Source organism: Spermophilus citellus (genome assembly GCF_964194105.1).
Source record: "Spermophilus citellus genome assembly, chromosome: 6".
Taxonomy (NCBI): Eukaryota; Metazoa; Chordata; class Mammalia; order Rodentia; family Sciuridae; genus Spermophilus; species Spermophilus citellus.
Genome location: NC_138187.1, coordinates 69,292,966 through 69,315,891, shown reverse-complemented (window position 1 = coordinate 69,315,891; position 22,926 = coordinate 69,292,966). Strand labels below are relative to the sequence as shown.

The 22,926-nt window shown below is 36.2% G+C and overlaps 1 protein-coding gene across 13 annotated transcripts in view; it reads left to right on the top strand.

The window, feature by feature from the left end:
• Window positions 1-22,926, top strand: part of PARD3 (par-3 family cell polarity regulator) — a 692,586-nt gene that overhangs the window by 659,382 nt on the left and 10,278 nt on the right. For all 13 annotated transcript variants that reach the window (XM_081300388.1, XM_081300389.1, XM_081300386.1 and 10 more), the window contains one exon: window positions 14,550-14,670. In XM_081300388.1, the coding sequence (XP_081156514.1) occupies window positions 14,550-14,670 (121 nt within the window). The remainder of the gene's footprint in view (window positions 1-14,549; window positions 14,671-22,926) is intronic.

The window sequence follows — 22,926 nt, the reverse complement described above, 5'->3', positions numbered from 1 at the left end:
AGGGCTAGGGAAGAATAGAATCACTTTAGGTAGAGAAGAGTGAAGGGAGAGGAGGAGGGGGTATGGGGGTAGGAAAGATAGGAGAATAAGTCAGATATTATTACCCTATGTACGTAAACGACTATAAGACTGGTGTGGTTCTATAATATGTACAACCAGAATAATGAGAAATTATACTCCATTTAGGTATGATGTGTCAAAGTGCATTCTATTGTCATGTACAACTAATTAGAACAAACTAAAAAAAAAAAAAAAGTGTTTCTTCAGCCACCTTCCTGCAGCAATGAATACCATTCCATGAGGCCCATTCATGCACAATGACTAATCTGTTTTTTTGTGCTTTACTTTTAAATATATAAGGGCAGGCAAGCAAATTAAACATTTGAGGCAAGTCTTAATAATATGGAAGACAGAATCTAAAACAATGAACTTTTAAAAAATAAAAGGAACTTGAAAGAAATATAAAACATGGGGAAAAGAAAACAATTAAAGAACTAAAAAAAAACAATATCCAGTGTGAAATAAGAAATGGTATTGCAGTTACCAAATATGAACAGGTAGCTATATGAAAAGATTATTAAAAAATGTGAATGAACTTTCAAAAATATTAAATACAATAACAGGATTAAAAAACAATAGAAATCTTGAAAGATAAGGTTGAAAAATTTTCCCAAAAGTAATACATGAGACATAGAACAAAGTACATTATATTAGGCAGGAAAAGAAAAGAAAATCAAAAGTTAATTCTAGGAAGTCCAGCATATCATTAATATGCTTTCTAAGAAAAGATATCAGAGATTATGATGTATTAAAAAAATAGCACAAGAAAAATTTCCAGAACTGGATAACATAAGATTCCAGATTGATGACCTACATTGCACCCAGCAAAATCAGTGTTTTAAAAAGGAAAGGCATTGTAAATTTTCAAAATAGCAAAAAAGAGGCAATCCTATAAAAAGTATGTAATAAAAAGTTGGGAATCAAAATATCATCAAGTTTCTCCATAGTAATATTGGAAGCAAGAAGACGGTGGAGCAATACCTTTCACCTGCAGCCAAATTATCAATGAATATTGATGGTAAAATAAATGTATCTTAAGGATAATAAGCACATTAAATGTGTTACTTTGAATTGGTCTATGTTAGGAAGCTACAAAATGTTTCCTCTAATAATCTCCAGGATAATAATGAAGGGAGTTGCCAGGACTTCTGTTCTATAGAGAACCAGGGAGCAACCAGTCCATGTTGCACCCTGTATGAAGAGTGCTTGAGGCCAGAGGCCTCCAAGAAAAAATTGAGAAATGATCAACTAATTGTAATAGATAGGTTCTATCTTGTTGGAATTTGTATTACAAGGCGACAGAGTGTGGAAAAAAATGAGAGATAGAGTTTAAGAAAACTAAACAAAAAAAAATCAAGAACATTATAGAAGAAAAGTAATGTAATCATAGTACTCCACTTGAATTAATAGTGAAGAATATTTATATAAATAATATAAACACTGCAAAATCATATTCAGATAAGTTATGCTGTAATTACATGAGAGGATGTGGGAGGTGGGGATTGGGATTGCTAATGCTTCATCTACCTTAATAGGAAGTCAACAGATGCGTCTGAATAAGGCAGATAATGGTATGAACATTTTTCATAAATATTTAGTTAAATACAGAGGAATTCAGTTAGATGCAGATTATTTTGAATTCCCTAGCATTTCTTTGTGTAAAAGATTCATATTGATGCTGTGGAAGAATCATTGATGAGAGAGTATCACAAACCAGGAATTATGATTGATCCATTCTGAGTATCTCAGGTTGAGGTAAAAAGAAATACCACAGAAAAAAAGCTGAAAGTCTTAAACATTTTTTATGGGTTTGGGCAGTAATAGAGACAAGATATAACAAAGCAAGAGATTCTTTTATTTTAAACCTCTTATCATTTAAAAACACAGGATATATACCTATAGTATTTTGAAAAAATGTAAGACCTTTTATAGTTTTCAGAATATTTCAGTAATTTTAAACCATTCTGGTCACGTGGTTTGTGTTTTTTTTCATATAATAATTTAACTAAGCCTGAAATGAGAGATTTAACTGATAGAGATTTCTATTTCATTTATCCTTTCTATCCAGGTAAATAACTTGTAAGTTGGGACATGGCCAAATTGGAAATAGAAATAAAATATAGAAAGTTATTAACTGATAATAATGAAGTTAATCAAGAGCATAAGATAAATAGAAGTTAAATCAAGGAAAGTATTCTAATGAACTTCAAAATGTTTAAAAACCACAATACATGCAAATTTGTCATTTAGGTACATCCATTTTGGTTATTTTAGAAAACTAGTTAATGAATAGATGTTTCATTACTTTTATTTTTGTTCTCAAAGTGTTTGCCTATTATGAAACATATAGGCATACTATTGCCTGTTACATTATTTTTCATTTTGGGTCATTTCAGAAAAACCACATAGAATTTAGCCATGATTTAGAATTAAGTCCTGCATTGCATTGGAATTTTATCTTACACCAAAAAAAAAAAAATTGTTTAGGATTGTATAGCATTTTGCAATTATGCTGTCATTAAAGACAGAGAATGAAAAAACAAAGAAAATGCTTTGAATTCTATGTAATCATTTCATGATTAAAGAATTAAAATAATGGTTCTATAATTAGTTTCTATGCTTGTATGATAAAACCTCTCTAATATGAAAAATAATGTGATAATCATTTTGTCATCAAAATCCATCATGTTTTACGATTTAATTTCCATTGCTTTTTTTAGTTCAAAGTTTTATAATGTATTCCTGATTTTTTTACTCCTTTTTTAGTTCATCGTGTTTTTTACTTATAATTTTGAGTATCATTTGCTTTGTTCAGACACCTAAATGTATATTTTAGTTTGAAGCACAGGCTTTTCACTGTGGGTCACAACTGGTAACCTTTGTAATCCCAGTGGTTTTATTCAAGGAATAATTTCCAAACTTTCTTCAGTTCTCTAACCCATTGGAATACCTTACATGTCCTTGCCATTTATTAGAGAATTTAAGAAAATCACACATGTATGAAAAGTGTACTTTTCATTGTACAGAGAAAAATGGCATCCATGGTTTCTGGTAGGCAATAACATTTTACAGGTATTTTCTAAAATACATTTAAATTCAATGGTATACCTTAAAAAAAAAAAAATTTTCTTTCTCATCATGGACTTGCTTAAAGCTATGCAGGGTTGCGTGCTAGGGAGTCAGGAAGACACTAGAGACTCAGAGCTCTGCTTCTGGCTATTGCCTTTTGCCTATTTCCCTCAGAGGGACCTGACAAGGAAGTTCAGTCTAGCTCCTTCTACAATCTCTGGGAGTTTAGGCTTTAGCATGCACTGTCATGATTTTCAAAGATCATTTGTCTAAAATGTGTTATTAGAATATCGTTTCTTCAACAAACACTAGGACAATTAGTTTTGCATTGATAGTTTTTTAAAATATTGTCAGTTTGCAAGTCCCGGCTTACTGGAGAGGCTGAGGCAGAAGGATCCCTTGAGCCTTGGGAGTGAGTTTAAGGCCAGCCCAGGAAACATAGTGAGATCTCTTAAAACAGACAAACAAAAACAACAAAACATCCTGTCTGAGAAATGTAACTTGTATGCTAAGTTTTAAGCAAATCCTTATTGGAGGTGTGACTGCATGTAGATTTAGCAATCCTTGTAGTAGGAACTAGCTTAGACTAGTTCTATAAAACCAGCCAGGAAAAGCTGCCTCGGTTCACAATAGAAAGCTCTTCTCCATGTATTTATTGTGGGTTCTGAAATTATGTGTGTCTGTGCATGTATGTGCTCTGTAGCTAGAGGAATTCTCCTCGAAAAGTAAAGCTAAATTTTTCTCACTTCTGCCTGAGACCACTGACAAGCTAATAAGGAAGAGTGATGATAGTAATAAAATAGGGTGAGGGGTACATTCCTGAGATTTCGTTGCTTATAAAGTGATAGGCCTGTTACCAAATGACCACAGAGGGACTTGGAGCAAGATCTAGTCCTGAGGCCTTCTGATGGAGAGGTGACCTCCCTGTGATCCATAAAGCATCCCGAGAGCTGGAGCTATCACATCAGAAGCAAATGCAGGATTAACAGCTTTGGCAACCACCTTTTTAACCCAGAGAACATAGCTGTATGTTTTTAATTTGTTATGATTTATTACACTGAAATTGGTGTGAAATGGACAACAAATCATGGGTGTCAGAATCTGGAAATGAATTTTATCAGCTGAGCAAAGTGAGTGCCTTTGGGATTTGCATAAGTTTCTCATAATTCTTTTCATATTACACATGATGAGTAAAACTGTGAAAATAAACTGAAAATGACATGATATTTCCTAAGTAGCTAATTTCACATCTACACATAGACACATATAAATTTAGCCACTTAGCCTCAGTTTAGGCTTTCTCTATAATTCAAGGTGATTTGTACATATCTAGAGATACATTTGTCTTAAAACCTTTAAGTCAACATTAAGAGAATTTGTTCCATATCATAAATGTCTTGGATTATTTACAGAAATTACAAACATTATAACAAGATATTTACCAATTATGAATTCTGTTTTAACGCTCAAATTTGGAAAAGGGAATTTAGACTCACATACCAGTGTAAAAGTGCGAAGATGGAAGAAGATCTATCCCAAAATATCAGATGTTATAAATACCCTTCAGCATCACAAAAAAGCTGCCCTTGTTAGAAACTAACTTTGCATGCATAATTAATTTGAGCATCACATTCCTAGTTCACAAACAGAAGAGAAATTGAATTCAGGTGTTTGGTGAACATATGGGGGATTTACTGTGAATTTATGACCTGTGGTTTGAGTGTAAAACCCCAAGATACTTGCTGATAAAATTTAATGAACCTTGTGTAGAGGAGCTATTTTTATTTGTAGTTTGGTAATTGATCCATTTCTTCATTTAACCCTCCCACATTTTCTCCCATTCCTCATAAATCTTCCAAGCCTGATAGAAGGAACCATAGTGGAGACCCTGGTCTTCCTGGCCAGCTTGGTCTAACCTTCACCTAATTTGAAAAGTTCAGAGTTTGCTTTTCCGCATCGTTTTAGTCTGTTCCTTCCCTTCCCTTTTAATTTAGTAATTTAGGCTTCTTCACTATACAGGTGACAGGAGGCAAACCCATATGCTTTGAGCAGGCACCTGGAAGGAAGTGATTCTTCCTTCCAAAAGAAGCAAAAGTTTTCAGAGAGGGGTGACATCACTTTACAGTTTCTTAAGGAAGCAAAGATGTGGAGACACAATACAGATCATCATTAAAATTTAGGCAATGAATTCACTGCTGTCTCCTCCAGAATAAGCACACCATCAAGGGACAGGAACCTGCCGAACATAACCCTTGCCATCTCTCTCTGCCTCACCATTTATACGTAAATAGTAGGAAGAATGCTCCTGATTCGAGTGCCAGGAGGGAAAACAAATGACAGTGTTCCATTTTAACATACGGGGTGTAATGGGTTTAATGAGAAACCTGTGTTTGCTCACTAATTTACAGCAATTAAGAACTTAGTTCTGACATCTGTAGATGAGAACTATTTATCTGGCGATTACAAGATCAGGAATATTTTATGGAATTGCTAATCAGCATAGAAAAATATCTAATGGCAAGAAGGTTGTTTACCTCCTCTCAGAATGGTGTCAATTCCTGGTGGTTCTGCTTAGATCCCTTTTTAGTTCAGTGACATTTCTCCCCCCGACACTTTAGTCATCCCTGTTCAAGAACTTGTTTGTATCCACTTTATCATGCTGACAATCTGTCTGTTTTGAAAGGCTTACAACTCTGTACATGCGTGCATGACATCACAGTAAGACATTGCTTAATGATGTGAGACGCTGGTGGTCATTGCTGGCTGCCTGTTACTGAGGCTGCTTGACAGGTCTGCCCTACATCTGTTTCTCCCAGTGTTGCTTTTTTGCCGACTCCAGTTCCCATGTTGGCTTTCAATGCCCATGAAATAGCTGAATTTTAGTCGTACTATTGAGACAAAGGATGGAACAGTTTGACCCAAGAAGAACTAGTGAATAGGCAAGGAAGGAAAATTTGCTCTAAAGTTTCTCCAATGAACATGTTTCAAAAATGGCACTCTTGTAAGGGTGTTTTCTATTTCTATTTATTTATTTATTTTTTAACATAATAGGCAGGGTCTTTAATCCTTCCATTTATGTAACTACAAAAGAAGCCAATGAAGAAATATGTTTCCATTAAACAAGTAGACTAAAACACAGCACCCTCATATAACAATAGAATCATCATCTAAGGATGATTTCAAGTCCTGAAAATGTCAATGTTCAAGAAAATAGAATCATAGTGGGTAAATGAATCAAGTTTTGGGAGCTTTGACCTACAATATTCTTTCTCAGTGTGCCATGACATGGACCATAATGATGTTTCACAAGTCATAGGACTTTGAAGCTCTGTCGTTTAAAGGAGGAAAAAAATCTCTTATGTAATGAGGTTAACAGTTAACATGGCTCTAGCATGATTTGTCCCTCAAGTGTGTGCATGGAATACCTGTCAGAGTGATAGAAATCTATCAATAGAAAAATGCTTTTTGAATGTGGTATCACATTATTTTTCAGGATCTTACATAAAATGTAGAGATTGACTTTTGCATTTTTTAATTGAAAAAAGAATAGTGCCTCTTTGACATCTTCAGTAACTGAATGCCAACTGCAGGTGTGAAATTCACTAGCATTTAGAATAAAATTTTGTATGTAGTCCAAAGAGTAAATTGTTAGGCCTGGGAAGTATATAGCAAAACTGTAATTTGAAGGGCATCTGTTAAGTCCTAGACCCTTCCAAACTAAGGAAAACAAATTTTTAACTTGGACTAATTTCTTGTTAGGTTATGTATTTGATGCAGATTCCAACAGGTCTTCAATCTCCTTCAGAAAGAGAAAGTAGGAGTGAGCCATTGAGTTCTGTTTTACAAAAAAAAAAAAACAAAAAAAAAAAAAACCTAGTCATCAGGTATGTTTTCATCACACTGCAGGAAAATACCCATATTCTTACCTGAGCCTCCTGAGAGCTGATTGGTCTCATCAGGGCCAATGAGTTCAGTTTTACCAAAGAACCTGGTCAACAGGCTGTGGTCAGCCAGGTTGGGTTCTCAAGTGGATGCTACACTAAGGAAGTGCCAGTCTTCTTGCTCCTGTGGATGTTGGCAGGATTCTATTCCTTGCAGCTGTCCTCAGAAGCAACAAGGGGACAGAGACGTGCAAGGTGGATGCCATGTTCTTCTGTGATTTCATAAATGTAATCACATTCAGTCCATAATTATTGCCCCTTGTCATTGTTTAGAAGGAAATGTGAGTTCTGTCCACACTGAAAGGTAGGAGATTATGGAGAATTGGAACACCAGAAAACAAACACCTGGGTGCCACCTTAAAGTCTACCCATCCCAGATAATTGCTGAACAATTTACTCTGCTGTAAGCAAGGGAGAGATAAACTTTATACGTGTTAGTGGTTAGGATGATGGCACACACTTGAGGAAACTACTCCCACATGCAAAGTGTCATATACACTGTGAGACACTATTTGGGCCAGAGAACAATTGCAGAAGAATGGTTAGGAAAATCTGAATGTGGGCTGGAGTGATCAAGAAAGGCTGCCAGGAAGTGGAATTTGATTTCTTTTACTCACTAATAGAATTTGGAAGAATGGGGAAAAAAAGAGAGGGTATGAAAAAAGGCAAAATATGAGCAGATTTATCTTCCTCTCTCCTTTGGCAGCTTTTCTTCTTTTGTACCAGACATTATAATCATCTCCCTCTTCTGAGCAGCATGGAAAACCAGCCTCAATTCATTTCCTCCCTTCTGTTTACCATCTCACTTTCTTTCATTTTTTCCCCCCATGGGAAAGAAAGTGTACCAAGATGGTACCTCCTTATTTATAAAATGAGTGGTTGATTCTCCCTTCCTTTGATTTCTGGGTCTTAAAGCTCTGCCCTCGATTCCAGGTTTCCAGATTTCTTTTGCATAATTAAAAATGCAAATGTTGAAGTATTTTTAATCCATAATGAATTAATCAGTCATATCACAAACTCCTCTCTCTTAGCTTATGCTCCTCTGAAAAATAGGCCAGAACTCAAGCCCACAAGAAAGTGTATCCAAGTTCATTTTAGACAAATTGGAGGGATAGGACAGTTTAGGAGCTGCAAGTCTATAACGCAATGCTCAGTTGTCAGGTTTTTTATATACTTGTTCTTCAGTATCCACAGGTTCCAGGACCCCCTCAAATATCAAAGTCTTTGGATGATGAAATTCCTTACATAAAATGGTGTGGTGTTTGTATATAACTTCAACATACTTTCCCATGTACTTTAAATCATCTGTATACTACTTCTAATACCTAACAGAATGAAAATACTGTGTAAATAGTTGTTATATTACTTAGGGAATAATGATACCAAAAATGGCTGTACACATTCAGCACACAACACAATGTGTTTTCAAATATTTTTTCCTTCCTAGGGTGGTTGAATCCAAGGATGCAGAACCCGTGGATGTTGAGGGCCAATCTATTTGATTTGGGGGATTGTTACTAGGGGACCACAAGCCTTATCTTGATGCAATGGAAGTACATAGCCTGGAAAAGCAACATATGAAACAGACAGAATCTGCCTAATATAAAGCAGAGGTTGCAGGCTAGCTGCCAAGAGAACAATTTTGTTTGCCTTACCTAGCATTAAAAAATAAAATAAATCCAATTTTAAATTTGGGGAAAACCTATATTTCTCACTTCTCTTTTTAAAAAATTGGAAAGCAACACCAAGCCCACATCCCTCCAGTTTCTCTCTATGGGAACGAAGGACCTCCCTCTCTAAACCAGGCATATCACCCCCATTTGTCATAGAATGTACATGGAGTTTCCAGTGCTATAGATTCTCCTTCATTCTTTAGTTAACTAGTTACCATGAAGATACTGGAATTTTTGTTAACTACGAAGTCTCCAGGCATCATTTTTCACAGTATTGTCCTTATACCTGCAGTATTTTCTGAATATATGCAGGACCCTGAGCTCTGTATTAAACTGACTAAAACAGAATATCTAAAGGTGAGCCTCAGCAATCAGTTATGTTTTTTTTTTTACAAGCTCCCTGAATGATCCTCAGACACACAGTGTGTATGCATGAGAACCCCTGTTGTGCATTTTCAGTTCTCACCATACCTGGGGGGTTTTGAATTAGTATGCCTGTGGAACAAGGTGTAGGACTGATCCAGTGCTTACCTGCAAATAGTTCATTGCTACATTTAGCATGAATGGGTATTTTCAGCTGTCTTTAGGAAGCACATTACATCACATCTGAAGGTGATGAAGCCTCATACACTGTGGTCTGCCTCTGAAAGGGCAAGGTGCAATCCCTGTGGCAATTATGGATGGGAAAGATCTGAGCTCCATATTGTTCAAGGTCATGTTGTGCTGTGCATGCTTGGTTAGAAATCTCTGTAGTGTGGGACCCTTGCTTAACCTCATCAGGAAAAAAACAAAACAAAAACCCCAGATCCAGATCATTACTGAACCAAAACCAGTCTTCTTAACTTCTTCTTAAGCTTGCATGCTTCTTTCTCTCTCTCTCTCTCCACCGCCCCCCCCACCCAAAACACACACACACACACACACACACACACACACACACACACAGTTCCAGTTCAGCTACAAAAACCAATGTGTAAGAGGAGGCTAAGTGCTTTGTATTGGACTAATACTGTCTCTTGTATCTCTTTGCCCCAAAAGCATCTGTATAGGCCCCCTCATCATTTCTGTTCAGATCCTGATCATGCATGCTATCTGGAAATAATGATTTAGTGACTCCTCATTAAGAGTTTTATTGTCTTACTCATCCATCTGATCAACTTAGGTGGTATTTTTTATTATATTGCTCATACAAAAAAAATAGCATTTTAAATTGGCATTGAACCTAAATCTAAGTTGATCGGGATGTGGGGGATCAGTCCCTGTTGCTAATGAATATTTAAAATTTCCTTTGGCTTTCTTGGCAGAAAAGCTCACCAGGAGATTTAGAAGGCCACATTTGAATTATTGGCCCTTTATAGACTGGCCTGAGAAACAAAACTGAACCATTGCAAAGGTTTCATCTCTTGAAGCCAGGATTTCACCTTCAGACTGCCAACTGCTGATCCCCAAGGATGCTTGACAGTCTTCCAGTCTTTGGAAATCATCATCAATCATGAACGATTGCAGCCTGTTTTCCAACTTCAACCCTGAAAGTGGCTTTGCTAGTCTGAGGCCAGCCACTCAGCTTTCTCTAGATCATAGGAAGAAAGAGAGCAAAGGCAAAGGAGGGGACAAGCCTCATTAGCTTCCCAGATTTGGAAATCAGGGCAAAAGTGACTTCCAGAGCTTGTCTTTTACTTCGAAAACCACTGAGGCCACCATAATTTAAAATTGAGGACACTGGGTCAACTTCCTTTGTTGGGAGATTGAATTTTCACTAATTACAAATAGTAGGAGGTCAGTTTTCATCAATGACTTAGACTTCATGAACCTAATAAATTGTAGAATTAAGACTTTGCTGCATGGTGATAATAATAGAGAAATATTTCTGGTTAGAATTGTAAAATACTTTGTCAGTTAAGCCTCCTGCCATCCTCCCATTAAGAGCTATGATCTATGCTAGGAACAAAAAAAGACACAGCTGGGAAGGTGACAGTGGCATTAATGGATGCTCACTTTCTCCTCTCTTTGTCTTATGAATTTAACCATCCTTATGCCCCACCCCCACAGTTTCATATAGAGAGCAAGGAGCTCTATAGATTGGACATTATATTGGGTAGCCATTACTGAAAATTTATGTGGAACAGCATAAGATGTTGCACATATTTTTAAAAAGCCAGTGCCTGCCACCTGCCTGCCTCCAAATTGTGGAGGACAGTTTGAAGCTATACCCAGTGTGGGCCGAAGCCTTCCACAGTCAAACCATACATTTTCAGACCTATTTCAACGTTTAACATTTTCAGGCTGATCAGCTCAAGCTATTTGCTGAGGAGGACAAGCTTTTATTGACTGAGAAAATAATCAAATTGAATAAATTGAAAGGATATTCCAGAAGTACTAATGAAATCGCTGCAAATCATGAAGGAGACTGGGACCTTCAGTGATTCAGTGATGAAAGACCATCTCATATTCTTGACTAATGTTAACATTCTAGTCCTACATGTGCGTATTTTCTATTTGATATATTTTTTTTAATTTTGTTTTTTTTTTTAGTTTTAGATGGACACAATACCTTTATTTAATTTATTTATTTTTATGTGGTGCTGATGATTGAACTTAGTGCCTCACACATGCTAGACCAGTGCTCTACCGCTGAGCCAGCCACCAACCCCAGCCTTCTATTTGAGATTTTTAAACCTTCAAAATATGTGGAGTTATATGTAGGTATAAGTCTCTCTGAGAATTTTATAAACTGTACCATGACAGACTTTGTCTTTCTAAGCTACCTCTCACAAATTGACCTCACCAAGGCGGGTATGCTGCTCATAGATATGTAACACTAAGTAACCAGGGCAATGTATTTTCTTTTCCGTACTCCACTGATCTTCCTTCAATTTTTGTGAGATTCCTCCAATTTTCTTTTCCTTTTTTCTCTCTGGCTTTCACATATGAGAGAAAATGTATGACTCTTGACCTTCTGAGTTTGGCTTATTTCATGTAACATAATGTTCTCAAGTGCTATTCACTTTCCCCTAAATGACATAATTTCGTTTTTCTTTATGGCTGAATAAAACTTCATTGTGTATATATACCACATTTTCTTTATCCATTCATCCATTGATGGACACCTACACTGGTCCCATAGTTTGACTATTGTGAATTGTGCTGCTATAAACCTGAGTATGCATGTATCACTGTAGTAACATGATTTTAATTCTCTAGGATAAATACCAAGGCGTAATATAGCTGGATCACATGGTGGCTCCATGTCATCATGTTTTTGAGGACTCTCCATTCTGACTTCTACAGTGATTGTACTAATTTACAATCCCACTAACACACTAACAGTGTATGAGTGTTCCTTTTTCTTTATCCTTTCTGTTTTGTTTTTTTTTTAACCAGGGATTAAACTCAGAGGTGCTTAATCACTAATGTGAGCCACATCCCAGCCTGTTTTATTTTGAGACAGAACCTCCCTAAGTTGCTGAGGCTGGCTTTGAACTTTGGATCTTCCTGGCTCAACCTTTCGATGTACTGGGATTACATACAGGCATGCACTACCATACCGGGCTCTGGCATTTATTTTTGTTTGTATTATTTTTTTTAAAAAAATTATTTATTTATTTGTTCTAATTTGTTATACATGACAGAAGAATGCATTTCAGTTCATAGTACACAAATGGAGCACAATTTTTCATTTCTCTGGTTGTACACAAAGTAGAATTACACCATTCATGTCTTCATACATGTACCTAGGGTAATGATTTCCATCTCATTCCACTGTCTTTCCTATCCCCATGCCCCCTCCCCTATTTTCCCTCCCCTTTGCTTGATCCAAAGTTCCTCCACTCATTCCATGCCCCCACCCCCCACATTATGGATTAGCATCTACTTATCAGAGAAAACATTCAGGCTTTTTTGCGGGGGTTGGCTTATTTCACTTAACATGATATTCTCCAACTCCATCCATTTATCTTCAAATGCCATGACTTTTTTCTCTCTTAATACTGAGTAATATTTTGCCATTTATTTATACCACAGTTTCTTTTTTGTTTGTTTTTTTGATGACTGCCATTCTGTGTGAGAAAATCTCAGTATAGTTTTGATTTGTATTTTCCTAATTACTAGAGATGTTGAGCATTTTTTATAATATTTGTAAGCCATTTGTATCTTCTCTTTTTTATTAATTTAAAAAAGTGACAGCAGAATGCATTACAATTCTTATTACACATATATACCACAATTTTTCACCTCTGTTTGTATATAAAGTATTTTGACACCCAATTTGTGTCTTCATACATGTACTTTGGATAATGATGTCCATCACATTCCACCATTGTATTTTTTATTTTGTGAAGCATCTGTTTAATTCATTTGCCCATTTATTAATTGGGTTTGTCGAGGGGGGGCTTAAGTTTTTTGCATTCTTTATATATTCTAGATATTAATCCTCTCTCAGAAGTATGGCTGCCATAAATTTTCTTTCATTTTGTAGGTTTTTTCTTCAAATTCTTAAATGTTTCTTTTGCTGTGCAAAAGATTTTAATTTGATGCCATCCCATTTATTAACTCTTGGCATTATTTTCTGAACTTTAGGGGTCCTATTGAGAAAGTTGTGGGAAATATGTTTTTAGTGAAGAGCCCCTGATCATCCTAATAGCTTGCAGCTTCCAATTCTGCCAGCAGTTTGGAAGAAATATGACTTTTTTCTTGACCTCAAGGAGTATGAAGTATGAAATATACCAGAATATACCTGGTGTGCTTTCATAGCATTCATGACAGGGTGTGACTAGTGTCTCAGTGAATGGAATAGGCAAGAAGTATTGTGAGATTTAAAACTGACTTAATTTTGGTCATTGAGCTGTGTTTTTTTCTTAATACAAAAATACTGTTTTAAAGACATATAATTTTGCAAAGGGGGTCTTTGGAATCTGACATTTGTTTTACTAAGTAATACATGTGGCATAGTGATGTGGGAACTACACTAGGAGCCAGAAAATCTGGATTGTAGTCCCACTTTCTCTATTGGCCAAATGAGAGACCTCAATCAAGCAAGCCACCTGCTATCAGTTTCCACATTTGCAAATGTGTATGGGTGTGTGCGTGTGTGTATGTGTAATACTACCTTCCATATTACTCTTACAAGCTAAACTCTTTGTAGGTATAAAACAAAATTCAATGCTGTACTAACAGAAAGTGTAATTGTTAACTAAATGGTTAAATTAAACTACCACTTGAACTCATCTTTTAAATGTTTTTTTTTAATTTATGCTGTTAGAGTTGTTTTTTCATAGACCTCTGATGACTCATAAATAAGAACTTTATATAATGGCATTATGAAAAAAGTGCTGCACATTTGTGAGGAAACCTTTTATGGTGTCATTTCACTTGATTATTATAATAACTATGATATCTAGAACAAAATTATCTCCATTTCACATCAAGAAACTCTTATCAGAAGGGAGGATCTAGAGCAGGACCCTGGTATCTCTGCTGCCTAATGCCATGTCCTTTCCTAAAACACTTCACTGCCAGCACCTTACCAGATTACAGAAAGGAGATGAGGCTTTTAAAGATCAATGGGGGGGGGGGAGGAATATCTAAAAATACCATATGTCCTCTTTGATATCTGTCTGAAATAACTGTGCAATAAGCACCAATCCTGAGAACAAGATGAAAACATATTTTAAATGTCCAGATACTGTTTTAAAAACTCACTTCCTCTTAAATAACATCCTTTCACAGCAAGTTGCCATTTTCCCTAGCAACTGCAGTTCACAGATCATATTTCTGATGGGTGTTCATTGTTGCCCCTTGTCTCTCCCAGCAACCGATCAACTCCTAGCAACCATGATCGGATACAGCGTCTGCGGCAAGAGTTTCAGCAGGCGAAGCAAGATGAAGATGTGGAAGATCGGCGACGCACCTATAGCTTTGAACAACCATGGGTTAGTATGTGGTTCTTCAGCACAATGAAAGTCCTACAGCTTCCCTGCAGTAAAGGACCCAAAGCTATGACCTCAGTCCTTTAAGAAATGAGACAAGATGGAGCCAAGTTCCTTTGACCTTTAACATATTGACCTTTTCCTCATTTCCATCTGGGTTTCATCATTGCTAATTTCATTTTATATCTTGTTCCACCATCTGTCCATTGCATAATAGGTTTAATTAGCCTTATGACAAGACATAGAAAAAATATTCATGCTCTCAACTGTGTATTTTTATTAACTTTAGTAAATATTTTTCTATAGAATCATCAGAATTAGAGTAAACTAAGTTAAACACATTTATCTCTATTTGTGTCTGTGAGGCACAAAGTACAGTGTTTAATAATGATTCTTGAGTCTTTATTCTCCCTCATCCCCCTTGAGTATTGTCAAATCACTCTCATTTATCCATCTACATCTCTATTCCAGTCTATCCTCTGCATAGCCTCCAGAGAGATCTTTCTAGAACAAAATTTCAAATGTTTTTCTCAATACCAGACCTGTGTCCTTTTCTTGTGTTTTATCCTAGAAATGATGGCATCTTTGTGAATAGAGGTGTTGGAGCAGACTTGAGTTTGAGATAATGAGGATTTTTGAGAGTGAGTCAGTTAGAGACAAATAAGTAAGCTGATTCAGGTAGAAAAATTCAGGTCTGGATAATTCTACAGTCCAATCAACCTAGTAAGATAACCATGACTAAAAATGCTTAGAGGAATGGGAATAAAGAAAAGTAAATTTATAGATTAATTCTCTGATAGAGAGTGGTAAGATAGGCATGGCAGAAAGTTAAGGAAGGCATTCTGGAGTCCCGGTGAGATACTGGTGCAGCATCACCTAATCTGGGCAGGGTGACAAGGAATGATTGTCTGAGAGCTTGGGAGTATGAAAGAGTGATCGGAAATTTAGGTATTTTCAAATCTAGGAGGTTATAGTCAAAACGCTGTGTATTTTTGGATTCCAAGATCTTGAAGGTGCCAAAGTTCTGGATAATGTTGAGATCTAAGACATGTCTTTTGTGCATGAACGTTACAGAAACAGAGATTAGTGCCAATAAATTTGATGAGTTCAGTTTGGATAAGGTGTCAGGAGTAGAATTAATTACACTAAGTTTTTGAGAAGCTAGGGGCAAAAGATTTGAAGTAAAAACAAATGATCCTATTTTATTTGTAGAAGGATATACCATCCAGCTGAAGCAGAATTGAAGGTTAGGTATTTTGAAGGGAAGTAGAGATTAAAGGTAGAAAAGTAGTAGGAGGCTTTGATGCTAGATTAAAAGTTGGAAAAGGGATGGTACCAGAGCAGAACACTGATCCACTAGCCCTCCAGGCTTCAGTTTTCTTATTTGTTAAGTCAGGAAGATTAGAGCAGGGATAGTTACTGAACCCTGTGATCATATGAAAAAAGGCAACTGGGTGTGCAAAGCAGATACAGGCAGAGCTCCGCTAGTTGAATGCAGAGGCCGCTGCAGAGCTAGTTAATTGCTGTCAGGATCAGATCTTCTTGAAGTGTGCTCCATAGATCAGATCTTCAGTTGTTACCTGGAAACCCATTGGAAACACACATCCTTGCACCCTGGTTCAGACCCATTAGATGAGAACCTCTGTGGGTGGGGCCCAGGGAACTGCATGTTAGCAAGCCTCCAACATTAAGAAGCACAGTGTTCTAGAGTCTGGATGGTCCTTGAGATCCTTTTGGTCCTAACCTGAAATCACCAATAAATTACATAAAGCAAGAAACCCATAAAGTTTCCTGATTAAGGGATTTAATAATTATAGTGGAGTTGAGGAAGATTAATTTCGAGGTGAAAGGAGAAGAAGGAAAGTAGTTCTACATTGAAAGAATTCACTTTAGTTTAGGTAAGGAAAAAGGGACCTTAAAATAGGCCACTGGCAATATGGAAACAGCATCCTGGAGTAAAAATAACTCATGAAATCAATCCTTTGCCTTATTTGGGGAGGTTATAAAACAAGTTTAGCAAGCCTAATATCAATGAAAATATCGAATTGTCTTCTTTGACAATAGTGCTCTTTGTGGTATTTTTTTCCTAAGGCATTTAGTTTATTTTTCTAGATGATTAAGTAAATCAAGTCATTTCCATGGTAGCAACAGGACAGAATTGTTTTCATCTCCTCCTGTTATTTGACATAATCCACTCCAACTACTCCCACTAGGTTTTTTAAAGCAGGATTTTTTAAATGATATATGGTAAATATGTTCTTAATGATGTATATTTGCACAAAGGAACTGAGAAGAATGAAGAGCATATTGTCAACCTGAAGAAAACAGCAACTGCAGGTGGAAACAGATGTCACACACACACACAATGGCTTATCATTCCCATACTCTACCAAGGGGAGCAGCATTAGGCCATTTTACTCTACTGGAGAGTGTGGATTTCCAACCAGCATCTTTACAACATTTGTTTTTTTAAACAAATTATTTAATTCATCGAGTTTATTAGGGTTTACTATGGTTCAGTATTATGCTTAATAAGAAGAACAAGAAAAGGAAAGAAAGATTGTCCTTAGAACACCACAGTAGAGCTGATACAAAGAAGGACACTGTACAGTATCGAAGGAACATGTTGCATAAGCATGGGACAGACACACAGGAGAGAGGCCCAAACCAGTTTTAGATAGACAGGAAAAGTTTGAAAGAAACCTTCTTGGAATATATCTTGAATACCTAAGTTTGAGAAGTAGAATGACATATCTTTGGAAACCAAGGTTCATGAATTTGTATCTGATTGGTGACATTGTATCACATACAAAACCTCCAAGTTCCAGGCTAAATGAGGGTTTCCTACTTCTTAGCATTGCTGAAATGCTTTTCATTAGGAGAAGTCAAAATCATTCAAAATCTGTGTTTTGGAAGTTTTTAAATAAGATTCTTTTCAATAAGAGCAGTGAATATATTGACACTTATATTTTATGTTATCTACTTAATATGAGCAGTTGTTCTAGGGAAAACATTAGAGATAATCTTATACATTTGGAAACTCAACTACTGAAGGTCATAGGCCAAATTTTTGTATATCAAAATACCATTGGAACTTTTAGACAGACAACTTGGCTTATATTATTGTTTCCTGTAATGAGTGAGCAGGGAATTATTACTTGGATGACAGGCTTATTACCTTAGGAAAGGAATAATTTCCTAAATTGTGGGTCGGAAGTTGACCTTTTCTTTTTCTTTTCTTTTTTTCATATCTAAACAATTGGGATCTTGCTGTGGACTTTCCATTCTACTGATCATGTAAATGAGCTTAAAGTGACTATAATTCTGCTTAGTGTATTAATTTTCATACCAATTCTCATTGTTACCTTAGTAAGAGCTGCTCAGTTCCAAATGTAATTTGGTATATGGTTTTTATTAGCCATTTTACAAAATGAGCTTTGAGTATCTTGGACTCCTTTCTCCTCTTCCCGTATGTCTTCTGACCTTGCAAGGTCACTGTGTTTGGAAAGGATGAGAGCATGATCTCACCCATTGGAATGGTTTGTAATCATTTTAGCCTTATGGAGCCACAAACTCATCTTCAAGCCGGGTGTACAACTTAGACCATATTAGTCGAAATTGTCATGCTTGTTAGAAATGCCCACACACAAAGTGCAACCAGATGTGTCACACAGAAAAATATCCAAGCCAATTACTTTACATACAGGGTAGGATGCTGCAGAAAATTTATCCAAGTAGCCCTTTTCAATTCATCTATTTTGAAAAAGGGCTGTACAAACTCTTGCAGTATGGAATGCACCTGCTCATGGGCCTTTGTTCAAAATAATGTTTGGGCCTGAGGGAGCTGATCCGTGGCACAAAAAGTCTTTAGATGAGCATGGGCCCAGAAAATTTCCTCAGCTCCATAATTGAAGTCAATTCTCCCCCAAGTTGAGTGAGAAGAAGGAAAAGCAACTTCTACCTCACATAGTGCCAGGTGCAATCTAAATAAAGCAGCAAGTTGCTTTCAATCTGTCTTAAGATAATGGAACAATAGCTGAGGTTAGGGCTATTATTACACAGTTCAGATATGGACAGGACTTAGCATTGCTTTTAAAAGAATTAAATTGCAGGCTACACACATAAGTACAGTATGCTGTTAAAACTTTGCAGATATGAGTGTTGCCCACAAGAAAACTTGCTGGCTGAGACGATTGATAGATGGGATAATGGATCCTTTAATAGCTATATTGCTAAATCCTTTCCATCCCAGGTTGGTAGTGAAAGTAGTTTTTAGTCCTTCAGGTAGAAAATTGACACTCTGCACTATGAATATCCTCTTCTCCCCCAAGCTTGCTTTCTTCCTTGTTTTAAACAAATAACAAAATCTGCACTTTCCTCCATTTTCCTGGACCTTAATAGCTCTTCTTACGCCTTTTAGGGTTTTGCCTCTTTTAATTGGCAAGCCAATTACAGTGAACAGCCACTCTATGCTCCTAGATTGCCTTTCTATGCCTAGGGATTTGAGAAAATTGTGGTCTTCCTTTTGTTTTCCTCTTTTTTAAGACTTGAAAGGTATCTGCTGTCATTTCTTCATAGTGGCTTCCATACTGTGACTCAAAAAAATTCTGCTTTCATGACCCCAGCTCAAACTGGGTGGCAATCACCTGCCTTAGAAACAGACCTGGAGGAAACCATTCTTTTAGCAAAGGAGTACCCTTTGCCCATAGAGAGAACCTCTATGCTTCTACAAAGTAGACCCCTTTATTTTTAGCACCATGACCTCTTTCCCCAGCCAAACCTCCCATGACCCATAGGCCATTCCACCACAGAAGGTTAGGGTGGCAGGAGCTCATGAAGGAGCCTTTGGCTGCCATTAGCACCTGACCTGGAGTGCCTGGCTTGTTCTGTAGAGTTTTTCTTTGATTTTAAACATACTTGTTAATTAAGGTGAGGAAATCAAATAGACCCAAGCACTAATGAGAAAGATGAGAAAAAGACAAATACGGTGTCAAAACCCAAATGTGCAAATATATAATCTCTACGAGGGAAATAGGTATGCTCTGCAGATTTTTAAGCCATGGCTCAGGTTCTCCATAGAAATTAAGATTTTCAACATTCAGAACCCACAACAATTTAATTGCTGTGATGGGGCAGAGGGCTAAGAAGCCAGGGCAGATAGACAGAAGTGGATATTGTTTTGATTAAATGTTATAAGAAGTCTACCATAGAAAATAATTGCCACTATTATTAATGATCACTTTTAAGGAAATAGTTTATACTCTTTACATGATTTGGTGCATAAATATTATTTCTACCCTGTACCAAATCTTTAATTGACATTTTATCAGGTTATGAAATTCATAGTAGAGTCACAAAACATTGGGATTGCTAAAATAAGGATTCTCAATCTTAAAGGGATACCATTGATGATTTATTATTATTTTCATCATCAACTATTCTCATCATAATCATTCATGATAGGTTTACATCCAAAGCACAGTAACTTTTTTGTATTTTATCATTTATTATTTATTTATTGGATGGGTACTAGGGATTGAACTCACGGGCACTCGACCACTGAGCCACATCCCCAGCCCTATTTTGTATTTTATTAGAGACAGGTTCTCACTGAGTTGCTTAGTGCCTCTCTAAATTGCTGAGGCTGGCTTTGAACTTGCGATCCTCCTGCCTCCACCTCCCAAGCCCCTGGGATTACAGGCATGCACCACTGTGCAGGCCTATAATTTTGTTTTGTATATATGCCCTGAGTCATATGTGTGAATTTGGACATTTGTTATTATTCATAATTTTATAGAAAATCAACTCCAAGTGATCATTTATATTTGTGTATCTATATAGACAGATGCACATATGTATACACTATTTTTCTTGATGAAGAAAATTGGCTATTTTAAAGGTTATTGAATATTTTATGTAAATGTTAGTAAACAAGTAATGATTTTATTATGAACATGTACTTCTATAGCAAGCTGTAAAAAAGAGTTTTACAATGTTACCTACATATAATTAGTACTGAAACTTTGCACTGTTATATTTATTTTTATTCGTTAGTGTATTAACTATTTTGTTTTGTATTTTTATTTTTATATTTTCCATTTTTATTTTGGAAAAATAAGAATGATTTTAATTCGTTGAGAGATGCTTAGTTAGTGACTTAACTCGATGAAACTCTACATGGAAGATATTTATTACACAAAGTTATACCAAAATTATCTAGTCTTCTCAAATTTCAAATATTGTCTCTTTATAATCATAGTGAAGAACTTTGTAGCTCCCTTATTTCAAAGGCAACATGAATATTTTTTTACTTGTGGTTTTAAAAATAAGGCATGAAGAGATTCCAGAGTACTATATAATAATCATATTTATTTCTGTTTTAAACCTTCCACTGTTATTCTGGAATTGGCATTCTTAACATTTTTTTTCTTATTTATAAGATTATTTTTGTAACCCATCCCATCACAAACAAGGCCTGGGTTATTTGTAATTTGTACTTCTAAAACAGAGCCTCACCTCATTGTCTGAAGAATCCCCAGGACTATCACACTTGTGTCTACACATGCATTTCCGTGTGCAATTATTACGTTAGTGTTATAGTCATCAATAGTGCTTTCTTTGAAAATATGCAGTTTGTAAGGTTTATTTCTTTAATTTTGTGATTTTTGCACTCAGATGTATGAATTTCTCTCTGCCATAGGAACTGAAGTCATTGTATTTAAAGTAGGATTATCAATTGTAAAACTTCCCGTAATTTACATGCTTATGAGGTCTTCATTGAAATTGTGAATAGAGAGGTCTCTTTTTTTTTTTTTTTTAATTCAGGCCAAGTGTAAAACTTGCCAGAATGATTTTATTGAGTTGCTGCTATGGGATGGTTGTGAATGCAATCTTCCTTGAAATGTGTGGCCTATTAGAGTTTCATCTTAAAGATAACAGTAATTATCTTAACTAACCTACCCTTTGCATGCTCTGGAAAGAAAAATGGAATAAGATTACTAATGATGAAACTGATATTCATATTTCATGATATCAAGCATGGTAGCATGAAATATGTCATTTTGCTAATACCAGATTCATTCACTCAATTAAAGTTTATGGGCCCAAATGCTGATAATTTCATTACTAGAATTCATCAGGATCCAAGAAGATGCTTACAGCTGGCTTTGAGCTGAACAGTGTCAGAAAACACACAGTTGAGGAAACAAAAACCCTTCAACTTCTTTTTTTTTTTTTTTTCTGTGTCAGAACAAAAATTTCAGGCTACTTGGAGAAACAGCTTAAAAATACACCTGAAATTTCTACAAGACCTTGCATTTTCTTTTCACATCTCTGCAAGCCGTGTGTCACAGAACAGCATGAGCTTAAAAAGCTGGTTACTAAATCCTGCTGCAGAATGCCATATCCTTCAAATCTGCTTGACACATGTAGATGGCTTACGCTGAGTGAAAAGGAAAGGAAAATGTGGTTCTTTGTGAAGGTATAATGGGAACTGTGTAGTGCTTTCTTGCTTTGCTTTCCCTCTGTCCAGTGGCTTCCCTCAAGATTCCCTTGGCTCCCCATGAACAGCAAAGCAGTTCGTAGCCTATTTGGTGAGTCTCAGCAAGTGTAATGGAAGTAAATGTCTGTCTCCTTTAATGGAGTTGATGAACAACTGGTTGATGCTTTGTTTGCATAAGCAGAATCTCACTCAGAGAAGTGTTTTTTTCTTGCTGAAGGCACCACTGATGTGTTATTTGAACAGAGTTGTGGAGTGAGTCTCTGAACACACATTTGTCCCAATGAGTGTGGTTATAAACATCAACTAGTAGAGACCAGGGTATTATAAAGCCTAATCTTTACACACATTATTTTTGTATCAGGATATTTTTAATATGCTCACTGACTATACCCATATGCTTGGAAATTTTTGTCCTGGATATTGCCTCATTATTGCTTACCAACAAATAAGATAATGCTGGCCTGGCAGGAAGAGAACAATAGATGCTGTTTGATTTCTGTTCAGACAAAATCCAACCAGAGGAGACATGTTATCTTAACCACTGTCCAAATGAATACTAAGATTTTGTTATTTTAGAAAATTATTATTGAGTCAAAGTCTGCCACTGGCTTTCAACTCCAGAAGAAAATCAATAACATGTTCTTAGCAGACATTCTTCATGTAGATATGCCTGTTGCACGATATTGCTCAACACAAGGGGGAACAGAGGTTAGCAAGTGCCGGGAAGGAGGACTTAAGGGCACTGGCCCTGGATGCAA